Raw genomic sequence first — 19,103 nt, 5'->3', positions numbered from 1 at the left:
TATATGTAATTTCACAGTTAAAATGTAGAAAATGTATTATAGTTTAAATTGATATTCAATTTAATTAGTGAACATTACAGTGCTTTTCTGGCCCACATAAGTACATTTTATATGTAATTTCACAGTTATTTATAGTTAACCGAAAATGTATTATAGTTTAATTTTATATTAAATGCAATTAGTTGAACATTAGAGTGCTTTTTTTTTGGCCTACATAAGTAGGTATTATTTCGGGGGGTTTTATTTTTTTAATATGGCTAAAGTGTACTTACAAATGTCTGACAAGCATTTATAGTAAACTAAAACTTTTAATATATAATAATAAATTATTTAATAATGTTATTTAATTATTTATTATTATTGAATACTAAATAATAAATACTTGAATAATATTTCTAGTGAAACTTGTATGTCATGTATTTAAATATATTCATGATAAAAATATATTCTCTTTAAAGGTAATATCAAATAACACAGTTAAAATTATAATCCAGTATTTTACATGTGCTGTAGTATGCGAGTAAGCAAAGCAATTGTGTTAAAACATGACAAAAAAAATTCATAAAACTATTATTTAAAATGTACTTTGTAATAATGTCAAATTAAAGGTTTTATTTTAAAATGCACTTATTAAATGTACTTAGGTTTGTTTAGAAACAGCCATGAAAGTGTACTTTCTTTAACTACACTTAAGTGGCTTTCATTTAATTAATATTATATTATTTTATTTATTTATTTTTTTACTTTTAAGAGTTGAAGTACACTACAAGTGCACATTCAATACACATAAGCACACTTCGTTTACACAAGTCTATGCATTTCAATTTTATCTTGATTTTATGATTAACCAAGTCACTTTTTCTTTGTGATTGGTTAAAAAAAAGAGTGGTTCCGTAAAATAGGAAACAAAATTGTTCAAAGTCATATTCTAAACCTTGATGGTTTTCTTCTGTGGAACACAAAAAGAGATATTTTGAAGATGTTGTTTCATAAAATGACAGTAGATGGTGACTAGGGGCTTTCAAGCTCAGAGCTCAAATATAATAAAAGTTGTCTGTATGACGTGTGCTATACTTTTTTAAGCTGATCAACCATTTTGATGGGATCATAGAGTGAGTTGAACTTGATAACCGAATGAGTCACATTTGTGAACCGGATCAACTGATTTTACTTAAAATGATACATTAGTCATATAGCCTGCTTTTATTGTGCTTTTGGCAGAATTTCTCATTTTTTGTTGCACTTGATGGGTAAATGTCATCATTTAAATTTTTAGTGTGAACTATCCATTCAAATAGCTTAATCTCAGTTGTTATGTGTGTGTTTATAAAAATAAAAACTTTGAGAACCTTTTTGACCTTTAAAAAATAATAATAATTTCACTGCCCACAGAGAAATGATGAGGAGGACCAAACAGTTTCAGTGTGTGATCACACTGTGTCAGGCTGATTTTATGGTAACCGTGCGAGTGGCGTTTGCTGTGACTGCTGCTAATATGATGGATGTCCTGTGTCTCTGTCACCTCTCAGTCTCACAGTGTTTCTCTCAGCAGGATTCTCCCTCACGATCACAGGGCTTCACAACTTACCATTTACATCCGCTTAGATTCTTCGCTCTGACTATTAACACATAAGAGATACTGATGAAATGTATCCCAAAAACTTCGTCAAGCAGGCGTATAGAGCGTATGACTGGTGATGTGCTGTATGTGTTATTTGCTGTGAAATCTAAAGTGTACTGTTTTTAAATGCAGAACCCAGGGAGCCTCCTTCAGAAGTGCAGGCGTTTGCCATCTCCTCCTCTGAAATTAAAGTGATGTGGAAGCCTCCCAATCCTGGCCCTGGAAGACCCCAAGGATATGAGGTAAGAGAAGGAGAAATGAATGGATAAATGGTTTTGTGCCAAGACCTAGTGAGCTGCCTACCTAGACAGCATCATGTGGTAGAAAAAGTGAGAGAAATAATAATTGTGTATATACACTTTTAATTAATGCAATATTGAAAAATACAGAATACACTAGCATTCAAAAGTATAGGGTGGGTAAGGTTTTTTTTTTTTTTTTTTTTTTGAAAGTAGTCTCTTATGCTCTCCAAGGCTGCATTTATTTGATCAAAAATAAAGTAAAAACACTAATATTGTTAAATGTTATTACAACGTCAAATAATTGTTTTCTATTTCAATATATTTCAAAATCTATTTGATATATATTAAATCATTTTATATATTTACTCCAGTCTTCAGTGTCACATGATCCTTCAGAAATAATTCTATGCTGATTTAGTGCTTGAGGAACCCTTCTTATTATTATCAATTTTGACAAAGTTAACAGTTTTGTGGAAACCGTGATGCATTTTTTTCAGGATTATTTGATAAATATAAAGTTTAAAAGATCAGAATTTATTTTAAAGAACTGTTTGTAACAGAATAAATGTCTGTTCTGTTCCTTTTGATCAATTAAACGCATCCTTGCTGAAGGAAAGAGTTAATTTATTTTAAATACTGACCAAACTTGTGTAGTACCAGGGTTATTGTAGTTAATTAAAACTGAAACTATAATCAATTAAGCTAATTGCTAAGGCAACATTTCTAATTTCAGTTTAGTTTAACAATCTGCTAAAATAACAAACTAAAACCGAAATAAAAATGTATACAAAAACTATGTACATATTAAAAAAATATATATAAAAATTATTAAAGCTTTAATCAAAATCAACATGGGATATCTGAAAATAAAAACTGATTCAAATAATTAATAAAAAAATATAATAGTATCTCAGTGATACTAAAATAACGGTACAATCTAATGAAAAATTGACCCTCTAACACTAGCATTCTCTATTCTTTTCTCTTCTATTTACTTATTTTCTTTTTATTTATTATTTAAAAAACAACAACAACTTAATACATGTACTGCATTAGACTAACCAAGACAACAATTACATATTATTGCTTTTTTGTTGGTTTTGATTGCTCCTGTTGTCCTCATTTGTAAGTCGATTTGGATAAAAGCATCTGCTAAATTACTAACTGTAAATGTAAAAACAAACCATGTTCCTCAATACAGTAAATGTGTGTGCTATGTTATTTTAAGACCATTAAAGTATAATTCAGCATTTTTGCTAAAGTTAGCTTAGCAAAATGCTAACAGTAAAATTCAAAGGTCAAGTCTGCTGAGGAGCAGTGTTTGCATGACTATCGCTGTCTATGCAGAAGGTCCCAAACCGTCACTTATGAGGTTTTGTGATGGTTAGGATGCTGTCTGAGAAGGCATCTGCCTATGACAGCAAGGCAGCTCATCAGGTTTTGAAACAGAGGCATATTTGTGATCGTGAACCCTTTATTTTCTTCATCATTTCCACGACTGTTATGCTATCTGAATGAAGAAAATGATTATCTGCAGTGAAATTACACAGTCGTGTCCTCCAGTGAGAAAGATTATCGTATTTCATCACAGGGAGATATTATTACTTGCTTCCCTATTATGCCCTTCATGCAAAATGTATGACGGTTATTTAAACCAAATGACACAATATCACATGAAATTGGCAACTCTCACTTTGTCATTTACTGAGGCAACTCAGTCTCATTTTCTTTATCACTACAAAAACGCTTGAATGAATGAAAGGCAGAAAGTTAGGCAGATTGTCTTGTTGGGAACAGGTGAGCTCCTGGAAGGACATGGAGCAAGAGGAGATGGGGAAGAAGAAGAGGACAAAGGGGAATGAGACGACCATGCTGCTGACAGGGCTGGATGGAAACACACAGTATCTGATCTCTGTGAAGGGATTCAACAGCGTCGGTCAAGGACCAGCCACCTCACCCATCAAGATTAGCACTAAGAAAAATGGTGAGTTCCCTTAAAACAGCTCCTTTGGAAGCATTATAAACTATAAAATTCCCAATGTCAATGACAAATAAGACTGTCCAAGAATTGAATGAGTGAATGAATAAAAGCACAAACTGAAAGCTCTTAGAAATGTACGCTTTGTATTCATCTTGGTTTTATATTTTGAAAAAACGTTGTACCGTTTTTTACAAAAGTGACTGAAAACATAAAAAGTAAAAAGTTATAAAAAAAGTTATACCTTAAAGTGCCCCTATTATGCCATTTCCAATATTGCCGTTCATGCAGTGTGTAATGTAGCTGGATGTGAATGTAAACGATCTGCAAAGTTGTAAAGCTGCACGATAAATAAAGTTATTGTCTCCCAAAATAAAGAATCGACTCTGAACAGCTGAAACGAGTCGTTAGTAACTCGAATCCCACTTCTGTGATGGCTACACGTCACGGGGTAACACATTTATAATGCGCACCTATGTTCTACGTTGGCCAGCCCCGAACAACTTGACCCCGCCCACAAACACGTCATTCTACTGATGACTGCTTCTCTAATCTCGGGAGTTCAACGCGGGATTCACAAAACGCTTGCTGTTTTGTATCCTGTTTATTTGGACCAGCTGCTCCACTGAATCACAACCTGAAAGTATGATAAATAACAAATGTTTATATTTCTATATAGCGTTCAAAATACAGAACTATTGAAATAGGAGTATCGTTTCCGAAACGCTCTGTGCGCCATAGACCAATCACAACAGACTAGGCCATCTGACCAATCAGAGCAGAGCAGGCTCACGGAAAGGAGGGACTGAATCTTTGAACTGCTTCGAACGAATCGTTTGAGAATCGCTAGAAATATAGGTGATATTAAATGCATATTTTGAGAAAACGAAAGCGTTTTTTTGACCTTGCATGCATGTAATCCTATTGTAGGAGACTCCCAAAACAATATTAGGAACCGTAAAAATTGCATAATAGGGGCACTTTAAATACATCTGACTGTACACACTTAATCTGTATTTTCTGTAGATTTTTTAAATATTTTAACAATAAAATATTTTTACAAATATCATGAATAATTCATTCATAAATATATATTTTTGGTGAAAATACACCACATATTTTACTGAACTAACTTTGACTTTGTAAGGGAAACAGTGATAATAATTTAGCTCAAAGGGAATCATTTAAGATTTTAAAGGGAACTCCACCATTAATATGCAAGGGAATTAGGACAGAATCACTGTTTTACGGCGGATCACTGAGACGGCCTGCGAGGCAGTGAACGAGCCGTATGACAGCAATTCTGCAATGGATATCTATATCCAAAATATAGTGAAAACACTATTAATTAGCATAGTAACAAGATCGGCAGTTTAAGACATTAACTTGTGAGCACAAAACACAAGATACTTCTCTTTTCCATATAAATAAGGCTTTATTGGATAAATCTAAGACATATAAACTAATCTAACACATGAACACACGCATTCACACAAGTTTTCAGAAAGAGAGAGAGAGGAAATAATTAAAGAGAATGAAAATGTGAAATCCCAAGTTTACAGCAATGTAACGTTTATTATTATTTATTAGCTCAAAAAAGGGGAATATTTATGACGAATCATAAATGGTTATGATTCATAATCTTTTGACCATTATTCTTGATAACTTGCCCCAAAATTTTACAATCTCCTTGGACTTGTCAATGTGTTCTTTTGTGTTAATGTTGAAAACTGTTCTGTGACAGGGGCTTAGGTTTAGGCTTGCTTCAGAGAGGCTGGGGTCTGATTTATGACATCCTGTTGTCTTGGGCCTCTGTGGAATTTTTGTGACTCCTCGTGCCTCAACTCGGTTTTGACCGAATCTTAGATTGTCTGATTCGGTCTGATATCCTACAACTTCTCTTAAAAAGATTAAATTAGCTGATATTTTAAGAGACGTACTGACCTGGACACACAGTCATCAAGAAGTAATAATGAAAGATTATTACGCCAACTACTCAAGGTTTTCTTAAAAAAAAAAAAAACATTTAAAAATAACTAACTATAAATAAACAAACAATCAAATAAATAATTATTTTAATAAGACTTATTTTCTTCATTATAATTTTTAAATAGTTGTGTCATTCTGACATTTTTGACTGTATACCTCCAAGAAAATACTGAAATTAATTTTCATTTAGAAATTTAAAGCAGGTTAATCATAGGAGAGGTGTTTTCAAGTCATTTTACGGATATGGATAGAATATATATATTCCATGGTCTGTCTGAATACTGGATTCTGATTGGCTGGCAGGTATGCATTAAAAACTTTTACTGCACAGGTAGTTCCAAGTCAGTTTAATCACTGTTCCATATTAATGCGCTGCTTTAATTGATGCACACAAACACACACACACACACATCACTCACACACACACACACACAGAGAGAGAGGGAGAGATAGAGGTCTGAGATTGCAGATTGTGCTGCGCACACACATAAACGTGTTGTCAACGCTTCCCCGTGATTTTTACTAATAAAATAGCCTACACTCTTAAAAATAAAGGTGCTTCACGATGCCATAGAAGAACCTTTTTGTCTAAATGGTTCCATAAAGAACCTTTAACATCTGAAGAACCTTTCTGTTTCACAAAAGGTTCTTTGTTGCAAAAGAAGGTTCTTCAGATTACAAAAAGGTAGGAAAGAGATGGTTCTTTAAAGAACCTTTGACTGAATGGTTCTTTGTGGAACCAAAAATGGTTCTTCTATGGCATCGCTTGAAGAACCTTTTGAAGCACCTTTATTTTTAAGAGTGTAGATACTAGATCGCTACATTATATTCCTCAACGAGATGACGCTCTTTTGAAGTAAACGCTCTTTTTGAAGTAATTGTTTGTAGAGAGACATGCAGATGCAGGTAATGCACACACAACTGTCATCTCTCTCTCTCTCTCTCTCTCTCTCTCTCCATCGATAATTAATTGAAATAAATGCTATAATTCATTCAAATAAATGTGATCTTACCACACTATTTCATCTCTGTGTCTGATTTGAAGCGGGCAGAATGCTAGAGCTAACAAACCATAACTGACGAAAATAACTGCCATTTTTACCCTTCCAGTCAAATATTGCGCTGCAAAGAGCAATAGTAGTTGTAACTTGTCTATAACTTGGCAAATGGCCATGGAATAAGCGGGATAATCAACGGCTTGCCGTGCATTAAAGGATTTTAAATGCACTTCGCGGAGGCAACCCGCCGTGCATTTAAAATCCTTTAATGCACGACAAACCGTTGATTATCCCTTACAGTGCCCTCCATAAGTATTGGGACAGTAAAGACAAAATTGCTCTGTTTGCTGTGGAGTCAATAAATATGTAAATATGATTAAAAACTACAAAATGTCACATTTTATTATTGGGTATTTCAACACATAGATGTTTTGCCAGCTAAGAAGATCAGCATTTTTAGAGTTTCATCCCCCTATCTGATGTGAGCATAAGTATTGGAACAGTTGCCTCACAGGTCTTTCTAAGTGGTCAGCTCTGTCCTGTTGCATCAATTGTTCAGATAATAAAAGCAGGGAATGTGTCGTATCAGTTATATCCATTGCTTCTGCATTCTGAGTCTGGCATTCGATGATGACACACACAAACCAGGATGAAGACAAGGGAGCTGACTTAGAGAGAAAAGCAAGCAATTTGGATGCTAAAAGAAAAGAGAAGGTCAATTAGAGCTATACCAAAAACAAAGGGCATGGAGAAATCAAGCATTTGGAAACCACCAGCGACATTAGCAACCCACAACAATCTGATCGGCTGAGAAAACAGCAGTTGATGACAGACAAATCATAAAAGCTGTGAAAATGAACCCTAAAATACCTGTCTGTAAAATCACCAACATCCTCCAGAAAGCTGGGCTGATGCTCTGACATTCTACTGTCTGCAGAAGACTTTGACACAGAATTACAGATGCTTCACAGCAAGTTGCAAACCTCTGACCAGCACCAAAAATAGAAAAGCAAGATTAGAGTTTGCAAAAAAGCACAAAGGTGGGCCAATAGAGTTTTGGAACTGAGTTGTATGGACAGATGAGACAACGATTAACCTTTATCTAAGTGATGGGAAAGCAAAAGTGTGGAGAAAAAAGGGAACAGCAAATGATCCTAAGCATACAGCCTAATCTGTAAAGCATGGTGGAGGTGGTGTAATGGCATGGGATTATTGCAGACAAAAAAAGATGTGTAACCAATACAACGTTATGATTCTTACAGGTTTTGTTTAAATTAACAAAGCTTTTATGAATTTTGAAGCCTAAATACAATTGCCAGAAGTAAAAAGAAAATAGCCCCATTTAGCCACTTGTTTGCCACTGCCGTTTTCGAGAAAAACCCAATTAAAAAACCCACTGACTTCAGGATGATGGGACCTGAAGTGCTCATTTCTGGGTTAATTCTGGCTATCTATTGATATCTTACTGCAAATCCCCCCACTCCATATAACTGCACATTACACATCAAATACAGTTTCTGTAATGTTTGTTGCTGGAAACTTGGCGCATTGTGACCGGTTCACATGCTGTGTCAACATAGTGCTGTCTAGCATATAGGAGAATGATGGATGAATGGAAATTGGTTTTGAGAGGAGGATAATTTGTCTTGTCAATTAATGTGATCATTGCTCATTACAGACCTTCATTTTTAAATGGGTTTTTTATCTTTCTGTTTGGTTATCTGTCTCTCTTTTCAGCCCCAAGTCTACCCCCAGGCAACCTGATGTGGATTCAGGAGGGGAACAATGTTTCTCTATCCTGGGATCCAGTGAAAGCAAGGGACAATGAGTCAGAAGTCATTGGGTACAAGGTTGGTATTGCACAGATACCGTGGATGTAAAGTAAAACACAACGTCGCTGCATGCGTTCAATATTTTTTTTCCATTGCAGGTATTATTGCGTCAAGAGGGACGGGGCCACAGCCAAGTCATGAGGACTCCAAACTCAGCCGTGGTCCTGACACTACCTGAGGGGGGAACATACATCATTGAGGTGCGCGCAGTCAGTGAAGGAGGTGAAGGAGCCGCTAGTGCTCAGGTCAGAGTGCTCACCTCCTCAGGTAAGCGTTCACTGTGTGGTTTTTAAGATTTGAAGATGTGTACATATGGCGGTAGGCTTGACGGCTTAATTCCTCTTTAATTACCTTCCCTCTGCACACCTACACAGCCAATTAGATTTTCCTCCACTCTCAAAAGGAATGACAAATTTAAAGTTTACCATCATTATACTACTAGGACTAGTGGGCTATTTTAGAGCAAACACTATTAAATTAGTTTTCGGTTACTTATTCCCAAGACCTGTATTTTCTTTCTGCTATGTCAGATGTAATTATAGTGCTTGCAGAGTAGCTCTGTATGGCCTTTTACTTCTGGACAACTTTCTGCAGTTCATTCAGCTCAAACCGCTTTAAAGTTGATCAGACTCCTTTCAAACATTGTTTTGTAGATAATTTCAGCCTTAAGCCCCTTTCAAATTGGCACAGATCACAGAGTCTGTTGTTCGCTGTTGTTGCTAGTAGCTGATACTCAATCCTCATACATTCAACTATTTCTTTGAAAACTACATTGATGTCAGTGTGTGCACATTTTCAGTGACATTCTATTTATTTTTGGTTTGTAAACACCAATAAAGTGAAAGATTAAAGATTAATGTAAGGTTTAAATATTTAAGATATGCCACCAGTGGTATTTTAATAAAATTGAGATACCATTTACAGTAGTATAGTATAGTTATATATGGTTTAGTATAGTTTTCATTAATGTATTAATAGTTTTTATCAATATTTATTTTTTCTTAATTTTATTTTTTGTTAAAGGTTTAGTAATTGTGTTCTCTTTCATAGGTTCACTCGACGCTGCGTTGCTATGATGCAATGGGAATGCCCTCTGGGTGTGCAGATTGTCTGAAGCCCATATATAAACACTCCAATTCATTGGGTGATGGCGCGGGTGCCTCTTTGATGCTCTTACGTCGCCATCCTTATACTGACGAACGCACCATCTGCTCCTCAGATTTCTCTGCCTTCACGAAGCGACCATTTTAGCCCTGCTGTTGCGGCTTTTCTGGCCCGATATTCGGACTGTTTTCCGTTGAGCTTTCTTCATTTGCATCGATAGTGGAACACTGTTCTCCTTGCGGTGAAGTGCATGGAATTCCATCGCTGCCAGCCGCCAGCTGCCGTGTTCCTCGCTTCATTACGAGCGACGACCCACATGGCAAGTGTGTTAAGTGTTTGGGTTTTTCCACACACGCGCGAGGTGGTTTACGACGCTTCTAAATGTAAATTCTGTTAAATCTCCATCTCAAAACCCTCCCCATTGGACTCGCGGTTTTTGAGAAGGAGTCATCCATCTTTCCCCGTCACGCTCCGGAAGCGGCCGAGGCCCTCCGTGAATCTGCGGCCTGGGGTTTGGATGTGGAGCTCAAGGTGATGGAGAGCTCGAGGCGGGCCTCACCCTTTCTCTCCCTCTCTTGCCCGACCCCGTGTGCACGGATTCGCCGGTTGAACTCTCGCATGATTATTTATGCTCTAGCCCGGAGGACTCAGAGGATTTCAGGCCTGCTTCAGCCGACGCTCTCCCACCTAGCGGTCAGGAAGCACGGCCTTCCGCGGCCTACTCAGAGCTTGTAGACCTGCTGGCGCGCGCCACAGGGAAGCCCTCTATTGATTGCCCCGATGAGCCCTACAAATCCCAGTAGTCTAAACTCGACGAGCGGTTTCTGAGCGGCCCAAATTCGAGGCCTGCGTGGAGAAAACTGCCCTTTTTCAGCTTTCTATCCTGGGTGAAATCTGCAGATCCTGGAAGCAGCCATTTTCCGCCCGCCTTACTAACGCAAAAAAAAAGCAGCTGCTGACTTCACCAACCTAGTGGTTTCTGTGGAGCACGCGGCTGTTTGTAAATTTTTGTGTCTTGCTTCCAGTCTCATTTGCTTCCAGCTATTTTTAGCTTACAAAACTGCTCGTTTTGCTGCTTATATATTGCAAATTGGTGTCTTACTATATTATTTTTGTGTGTTTCTTATAATAACTCACTGGTTTGTTGTTCAAAAAGATTTTCTGTGTTATTCTTCACAAATTTTGGGAGGCCAGACAGTTTCTGCCCGCTTCTAACACGCTCTCCTCATTCGGTTCTGTCACATCTGCCACCGAGTGCATTTCGGTGTGCAATAATCTTTCAGTCTCACTCTCTTTTGAGGGGGGTGGGAGACTCACCAGTCTTTCTTCCCTTACCAACTATTTATGTGTCACCTGCTGCTCACGTGATAGGAGACACATTCAGTTCTCTCCCAGAGCCAGCAGACCCTGTACCAGTCACAGACCAGGCCCTCACCTCGGTCCTTGTGGGCTTCCTCATCCCACATCAGGACGCCAGAGGTTCTCTTCGCAGTAGATGATGATGTAATCCCCTCTGGACCATCTCGGCACCCCACACAGGTATGTCCTGTAGACTGCAACACTCTGCTTCCTCTATCGCAGTTCTTCCCGAATGGAAGCGTCTACCAGGTGTATCGCCTTGGGTTCTCTGTACATTTCAGTTTGGTTACTCATTTCCGTTTTGGTTACACACCCCCAACCCTGTAGTGAGCAGCGCCTCAGAGAATTCTGTGCTACAGCAGAAACTTATCTTCCCTCCTCCACAAGGGGGTGATAAAGGAGGTTCCTCCAGTGGTCAAGATGTTGACGCTGAAGGCTATTATGTCACAAAATTTGTGCAGGAGACTAGTTTGTCACTGTTGACCTGAAGGATGCCCATTTTCATATTCAGGTCACTCGGCGACACAGGAAGTTCCTCAGGTCCTCCTTTGGGGGAAAGGCTTACCAGTACAAGGTTCTTCCCTTTGGCCTGGCCTTGGCATCAAGGATATTCACAAGTGCATGGATGCTGCTCTGGCCCCGTTGAGGCTCCAGGACATCCATATACTCAATTATCTGGACGATTGGCTCATTTTAGCCCACTCCAGGGAATTAGTGAGTTACCACAGGGATGTTCTTCTTCACTTCTTTCTTGGCCTAAGAAAGAATGCCAAAAAGGAATGTTCTGACCCACTCACAACTGACTGTTTTCTTTGGGGTTCACTTGGATTCCATTCAGGTGCAGGTCCGTCTGGCTCCTGCCCGGATTTCCAGCCTCAACGCATGCTTGGCCCGCTTCAAGCTAGGCCATCATGTGTCTGTGAGCACTTGTCGCAGGCTCTTGGTCCTCATGGCCGCAGCCTCCCCAGTGCTGCCCCTGGGGCTTCCTCATATGAGGCTGTTCCTTTGGGGGACGAAACATTTAAGGATCCGCTCGACAGGACAAGCCTTTCGCTTATTAAAGGTGTCACGCAGTTGCTTCTGCGCCCTTTCAGTGTGGTGGGATCCCCTCTTTCTTCTGAGAGGGATCAGTATAAGCACTGTTACCATTGCCAAATGGTTGCGACGGACACCTCTCTGACGGGCTGGGGTGCGGTCTTCAAGGACAGACCAGCATGTGGAGTTTGGACGGGAGAGTTCCTCTCCTGGCATATAGACAGCCTAGAGCTGAGAGCCGTCTTTCTGGCACTGATTCACTTTCTCCCCTCACTCAGGGGGTGTCACATGATTGCCAGGATGGACAACATGGTGGTAGTATCTCATATAAACAGCCAAGGGGGTTCACAGTCGCGCACCCTGGACAGGCATGCATGTTGTCTTTTCCTTTGGGCCCAAGGCAGGCTCCTCTCCCTGAGAGCGTTTCATGTACTGGGAGCCTTGAACCTCGCAGCCGATTTTCTGTCGAGACAGAAGCTCAGATCGGGGGAATGGATGCTGAACCGCCAAACAGTAGCGCAGATTTGGGACTTGTTAGGCAGGGTGGAGGTGGACCTCTTTGCATCGCAGGAGTCGTCCCAATGCCCAGGAGTTCCCCAGCACCTCTGGGCATAGATGCGTTCGTTCATCCATGGCCGAACATGAGACTGTATGCGTTTCCACTTGTCAAGTTGATTCTGGCAGTCCTGTGCAGGGTGAAGCAGAGTGGTATCCGTCTCCCGCTCGTAGCCCCATTCTGGCTGTCCCAGATGTGGTTCTCGGAGCTGATTTCTCTTCTGGATCGCCCTCCGTGGGAGATTCCAATCAGAGAAGATCTGCTATCTCAGCTTTAGGGCATGATCTGGGACCCTCAACCTGAGATCTGGAAGCTGTGGGTATGGCCCATCAAAGACCACCAGGTTTGACTTCTAATCTTCCTGCCGATGTTCAGGAGACCATTGCTAGTGCCAGAGCCCTTTCCACGAGGAAGCTGTATTCCTCCAAGTGGAAAGTTGTTGAGTCATGTTGTTTAGCCCATGCGGTGGACCCAGAAAATCTTGTTGCGGGAGTGGCTGCTTCTACCCTGAGAGTTTAAGTTGCGGCCATTGCTGCACAGAGAGAGTTGGATGACGTCCCCTTGGGGAGACATCGGTTGGTCTCCGCATTTATGCCTGGGGTTAGGCGGCTGAGGCCAGCACGCCACTTTGGACTTCCTTCTTGGGACTTATCAGTCTCCCTGGAGGGCTTAATGGAAGCTGCTTTTGAGCACTTGGAGTCAGTTCCAGAGCGGGTTTTGGCTCTCAACGTTACTCTTTTGTTGCCGCTAACTTCTTTGAAGCAAGTTGGGGATTTGCAAGCTCTCTCTGTCAATGAGGTGTTTATGGACTTTGCACTGGGTCTTGTCAAAGTCAAAGGATGTGAGACTTCACATGCTCTGCTCTTTCCGAGCTTTGAAGCTCTACGTGGACCGCTCTAGCCATTGGAGAAAATTTCCCCAGCTGTTAATATGCTTTGTTGCTGGCCGATGTGATTCTATACGGGCTTCAGACAATCGGCACTCCCAGAGGGCATTCCCATTGCGTCATAGTTACGCAGCGTCTAATTACCTACTCCGAGAACATGGGTTACGCAAGTAACCCGAGATGTTTTTTATCTTTTTTTATTTTTTAATATGTCTATATTTTTATTTTTATCACAGTACATCAAATTAAACTTAATGAAAAGAATATTTCTGAAATAAAATATTTATTCAGTTTTGCATTTCAGTTTGCATTTATTTCAGATTCAACTAAATAAATAAAATGGTTATAGTTAAATGCCAAGATGTGTCATGACACTCTAGATGGCGCAGGCTGATGTTTTTTTTTACATAAACTGATGATATTCACAGCATTAAACGACTTAGCTCAAGCTGATTGGTCCATGTTGCATACGCAGCCAATGAGCTTACTGCTTTACATTTAAATGGCTGGTTAGCATTCACTTGAGCATTTTGCAGCACACCTTTAAGATGTCCTCTGAATACCCTCCACCTTGCCCAGCTCCACCTGTATAGATCTGCTATGAGTTATTTTATATGCTATTTGTGCAGCAGCTGTATGTCTTAAATACTCAAAGCACCGTATCAGTGTATGTACTGGCAGTAGCAAGTTCCTATATTTACTTGCAGCAGCAGCAACAATAATCTACAACTACAGCAATAACCAACAGCAGAAGCAATTCAGCATCAGCAGCGTAGCAGATCTATTCCGCCAAGACCAAATACATTAACATTGTCATATCCATTACCATGCTAAAATCTCCCGAGAGTTGTCATGATAGAATAATCCTGTTTGCCACTTGGATTTTTTTATATATATATAATCGAAACTGGGGTTTGAAAACCACTGAGAATTTTTTAAGGGGAAAGTGAAAGTCAAAGTGAGGTAACATGTGGCCAAGTATGGTGACCCATACTCAGAATTAGTGCTCTGCATTTATCCCATCCAAAGTGCACACACACAGCAGTGAACACACACCCAGAGCAGTGGGCAGCCATTTTTTTAGCTGCGGCACCCGTTGAGCAGTTGGGGGTTCGGTGCCTTGCTCAAGGGCACCTCAGTCGTGGTATTGAAGGTGGATTCACTCCCCCCACCTACAATCCCTGTGGGTACGAGACTCGAACCCGCAACCTTTGGGTTACGAGTCCAACTCTCTAACCATTAGGCCACAACTTCCACGAAAGTTGGGGATTCATGAGTTCATGAAGCATAGAAATCATTTAAATAAAAATAAAAATATACAAAGAAAAACAATAAAATAACAATTAAAATTAAATAATCAAAAATATATTTTATTTTATAAATATTTTATTTGTTTATCTGGATGTTTATCTAGGTTACAGGGTTTTTTCTGATCTAGCCAAAAGTGTTGTAGTATTTTCATATGCTGATGACCAACCTAAGCTGACAACTTGGTCAGGCTGAGCGACTGACTTAAGCTAGAACCAGTAAACTAGCTTAGTTTTTAATGAATTGCATTTGGTGGTTTTGTTAAGAAACAACTAATTTCACAAAAATAAGTTTGTTAGGTCTTAATTATAAATGTTTTTTTTTCATGGGCCACATGTGAACAGATGTTACAATACATGCAGTACATATCTCAGGATTACTTTCTTTTTTGTCCCTGGGTAAATGTATCTTTGTCTCATTTCTCTCTTTTTTGTTTCACTTCCAGGAGTGCGTGCTAAGAGTGGACAGCTCTCTGTCCAGAATCTGCCTCCAGGCTTGGCATGGACTGCTCTTTTCCTGTCATTAATGGTGCCTTTTTTTCCCTTGTGAGGCTACTGGGTCATGTACTGTTCCTTTAAACCTTCCCTCTGCCTTCCTTCTGAAGACCACTCCCAGCCACCCCTGTATGAAGGGGATGGGCTCTCCCTCCTCCACACAGACTGCCTGCTTTGGCCTGTACCATCAACAGGACCTAAGGGTCAGCCAAAGGGAAGCGCTTCTTTTCCAAGCATCAAGAAATGCCTCCAAAATCCTGACAACTCCATTGTTTTTCTTTTCTGGTCATATTTGTTTCCAGATTTCTGTTTGGGATATCATTGTAGTATTGTGCTGTACAAAGTGTGGAGACAGTTGTTTAAAATCTCCACTAAGCTGTAAGAGACGTTTTTTAGGGACTGCCTTCCGGAACAGCTCTCCAAGCTGCTGAGGCCGCCCACTGCTCTGTACCGCTGTGGCTTCCCTTGTTACATTACTGCATCCATTTGACCCTTTGGCTGCCTGACAAGCAAACGCAGAGTAAGCTCAGTAGAAATAAGTGCATTGTTTTCTTATTCACAAGTGGAGAGTGTGGAGACAACAAAGAAAAAAAAACATTTTTATAGTGCTGAAAATCTTACTATTTCCAGACTTGCTTTTTGTACATTGTGTTACCTTTAGAGAAACAAAAAAATGTGGAGCAGTAGTGTGTTTTGGTCGGCTGCGTCTTAAGTTTTTGAACTTCAGTTTTCATTTTTGTTATGTTCAGTGGGTATTGAGAACTAGCAAGGTTGCTGGGCAACAGGGGGACTGATGGACGAACCAGAGATAAAGGGTTTGGACTCCACTTGTCGTGCCCAAACATTTCTGTAGACAAAGACCAAGGCTGATCTGTAACAGTTGAAATAAATGTGATGTATATTTTTAAAAGGCCTCTGGTGTGTGTGTTCTAGGTGAAGATGAGCGGTGGAAGGTCTCGTAAATTGATTTAGAAAGAGTCACTGTCTCAACAAAGTTTGTTGGACATAGAATTGAGTTGTAAGAAAAAAAAATTCTCAAGAATGATTGTCTTCCCAGAATTCAATGGTACGTGTCTAGATAATTAATTTTATTACACTTGCTGTTAAAGGGTTAGTTCACCCAAAAAAAAAAGTTGGGGTGAATGAAAAGCGCATTTGGGATGAGCTTTATTTGACTTCTTTTGGACTGTTGAAAAAAACACAGTGCCATTATAAAGCTTGGAATAGCCAGGACTATTTTTAATATAACTCCGATTGGATTCGTCTGAAAGAAGAAAGTCATATACACTTAGGATGCCTTGAGGGTGAGCAAAACATAGGCTAATTTTCATTTTTGGGTGAACTAACCCTTTAACATGCATTTGCAGTGAGGATCACACTTGACCACATTAAAGGAATAGCTCACCCTTAAATGAAAATTTGCTTAAAATTTACTCACCCCCCTCAAGCAATCCAAGATGTAGATTTGGATACATTTATGTGAATGGGTGCCTTCAGAAAGAGAGTCCAAACCCAAACTGCTGATACAAAACATTACAATAATCCACAAGTAATCCACACATTCATGTAAAGTCTTGTGAAGTGAAAAGCTGCATGTTTGCAAGAAACAAATTCATCTTTAAGGTGTTTTAATGTTTAACAGTTGCTTCTGGACAAATTGCCCATCCCCAATTGTCCTCTCCCATCAAAATCCTCCAACATATTTGTTTAGAACTGTTTTAGGCTGTTTTTGCTTATAAACAGTGCTTGATCTGTGCATATTTCTCTCCTGATTCAGACAAAGTGGCTTTTTTCACAATAATATGGACAACTTATGGACTTATGGCTTATGGACAACGGTTTGAAGCTAAAAACATCTTAATGATGGATTTGTTTCTTACAAGCATGCAATTTTTCACTACACAAGACATTATTGATGGGCTGGAGTCATGTGGATTACTTGTGGATTATTGTGATATTTTTTATCAATTGTCTGAAATCTAATTCTGACGGCACCCATTCAGTCCAATGAATCCATTGGTGAGCAAGTGATGTAAGGCTGAATTTCTCCAAACCTGTTCCAATGAAGAAACAAACTCATCTAGATCTTGGATGGCCTGAGGCTGAGTACATTTTCTGTAAATTTTCATTTTTTGGTGAACTATTCCTTTAAAGTCAAATGTAAATGTATCCTAAATGCATTGCTATCCCTGAAACAACATTCGGGAGTCAGGAATGGATTCTGACCACAGTAATACTGTATATATATATTACAATGGCCATGCTACAGATAATCGCTATCTATTGCTTTGATGGATTTTCCAATCTGTTTTTATCTATCATTAAAATATTGTAACGCTTGGTGTTTTTAATGTGCCATTGATATCACTAGAACTTCTGTGGCAGGAGCTCTTTTAGTCATCAAGTAATTTGTTGTGGGTTCTTGGCACTTTATTTTTATTCTGCTCTTTAAATGCTAAGAAGAGACAAGACGCCACGCTCTTTCGATCTGGTCACCTGAGTTAATGATCGATATGCCATAAATTATTCCACTGGACTGCTCTTAGAATCTCACCCTCAAATCCTCTCTCACTGTCTATTTTCATAAAGTACTTAAAAACTTTCTCTTTTTTTACACTTTTATTCACTTCCCAACACAGACGATGAACACTATTAACAGCAATTATTATATGTTGTAATCAAACTTATAGCAAAATTTGTTAGTTCTGTCTGTTGCTTCAGGGTTGGCTTCATCTGAGATCCTCTGAGGGGTTGGCATCATCTCTTCTCAGGTGTTCTGGATCCAGACTGAAGCTTGTGTAAAGAGTTTTCCGACCTTAGGGAACGTGATGGATTGTAGCATGATAGAAGACTAGTTAGGTACGCAGGAGCTAACCCATTAAAGGCCTTATAGGTAAGTAATAATATTTTGTAACTGATACGGAACCTTATAGGTAGCCAGTGCAGAGACTGTAAAATTGGGGTAATATGATCATATTTTCTTGACCTGGTAAGGACTCTAGTGACTGCATTTTGGATTACCTGTAGCTTGTTTATTGAGGATGCAGGACAACCACCTAGCAGTGCAACAGAATGCTGTTTTTGTAACATGGGAAATATGATTTTCAAAAGACAAGTTGCTATCCAATATAACACCCAGATTTTTGACTGAAGAGAAAGTAATCCAAGAGATTCTGTGTACTGTTTTTTTTTGGTCCAATAAGTAATATCTCTGTCTTATCCGAATTTAATAGGAGAAAATTATTGGTCATCCAATCTTTTACATTTTTAACACACTCTGTTAGCTTAGATAATTTAGAAGTTTCATCTGGTCTTGATGAGATATATACTTGAGTATCATCAACATAACAGTGGAAACTAATCCTGTATTTTCTAATAACATTACCAAGGGGCAACATGTATATTGAAAATAGCAGAAGACCTAGGACAGAAGCTTGTGGCACTCCATACTTTACTGGTGATAATTGATATGACTCCCCGTTTAAATAAACAAAGTGGTAGCGATTGGACAGGTATGATCTAAACCATCTTAAAGCCTGCCCTTGAATACCCGTATAGTTTTGTGATCGATCTATGAGTATGTCATGATCTATGGTATCGAACGCAGCACTAAGATCAAGTAAAACTAGCAATGAGACACAGCCTTGGTCTGACACAAGAAGCAAGTCATTTGTAATTTTAACAAGTGCAGTTTCTGTGCT

At 39.2% G+C, this 19,103-nt stretch overlaps 1 protein-coding gene across 1 annotated transcript in view; it reads left to right on the top strand.

Moving 5' to 3' along the window:
• LOC107564466 (contactin-5-like) overlaps positions 1–16,270 on the top strand; it is a 163,629-nt gene extending 147,359 nt beyond the window's left edge. The window contains exons 17-21 of the mRNA XM_016249554.1: positions 1,754–1,863; positions 3,661–3,847; positions 8,566–8,678; positions 8,759–8,927; positions 15,354–16,270. Coding sequence (XP_016105040.1) covers positions 1,754–1,863; positions 3,661–3,847; positions 8,566–8,678; positions 8,759–8,927; positions 15,354–15,457 — 683 coding nt within the window. The 3' untranslated portion in view covers positions 15,458–16,270. The remainder of the gene's footprint in view (positions 1–1,753; positions 1,864–3,660; positions 3,848–8,565; positions 8,679–8,758; positions 8,928–15,353) is intronic.
• The last annotated feature ends 2,833 nt before the right edge of the window (positions 16,271–19,103 follow it).

The sequence above is a fragment of the Sinocyclocheilus grahami genome, unplaced genomic scaffold, assembly GCF_001515645.1.
Source record: "Sinocyclocheilus grahami isolate Dianchi unplaced genomic scaffold, SAMN03320097.WGS_v1.1 scaffold937.1, whole genome shotgun sequence".
NCBI lineage: Eukaryota > Metazoa > Chordata > Actinopteri > Cypriniformes > Cyprinidae > Sinocyclocheilus > Sinocyclocheilus grahami.
The sequence above is the reverse complement of the archived record's forward strand: the minus strand, read 5'-3'. Positions and strand labels throughout refer to the sequence as shown.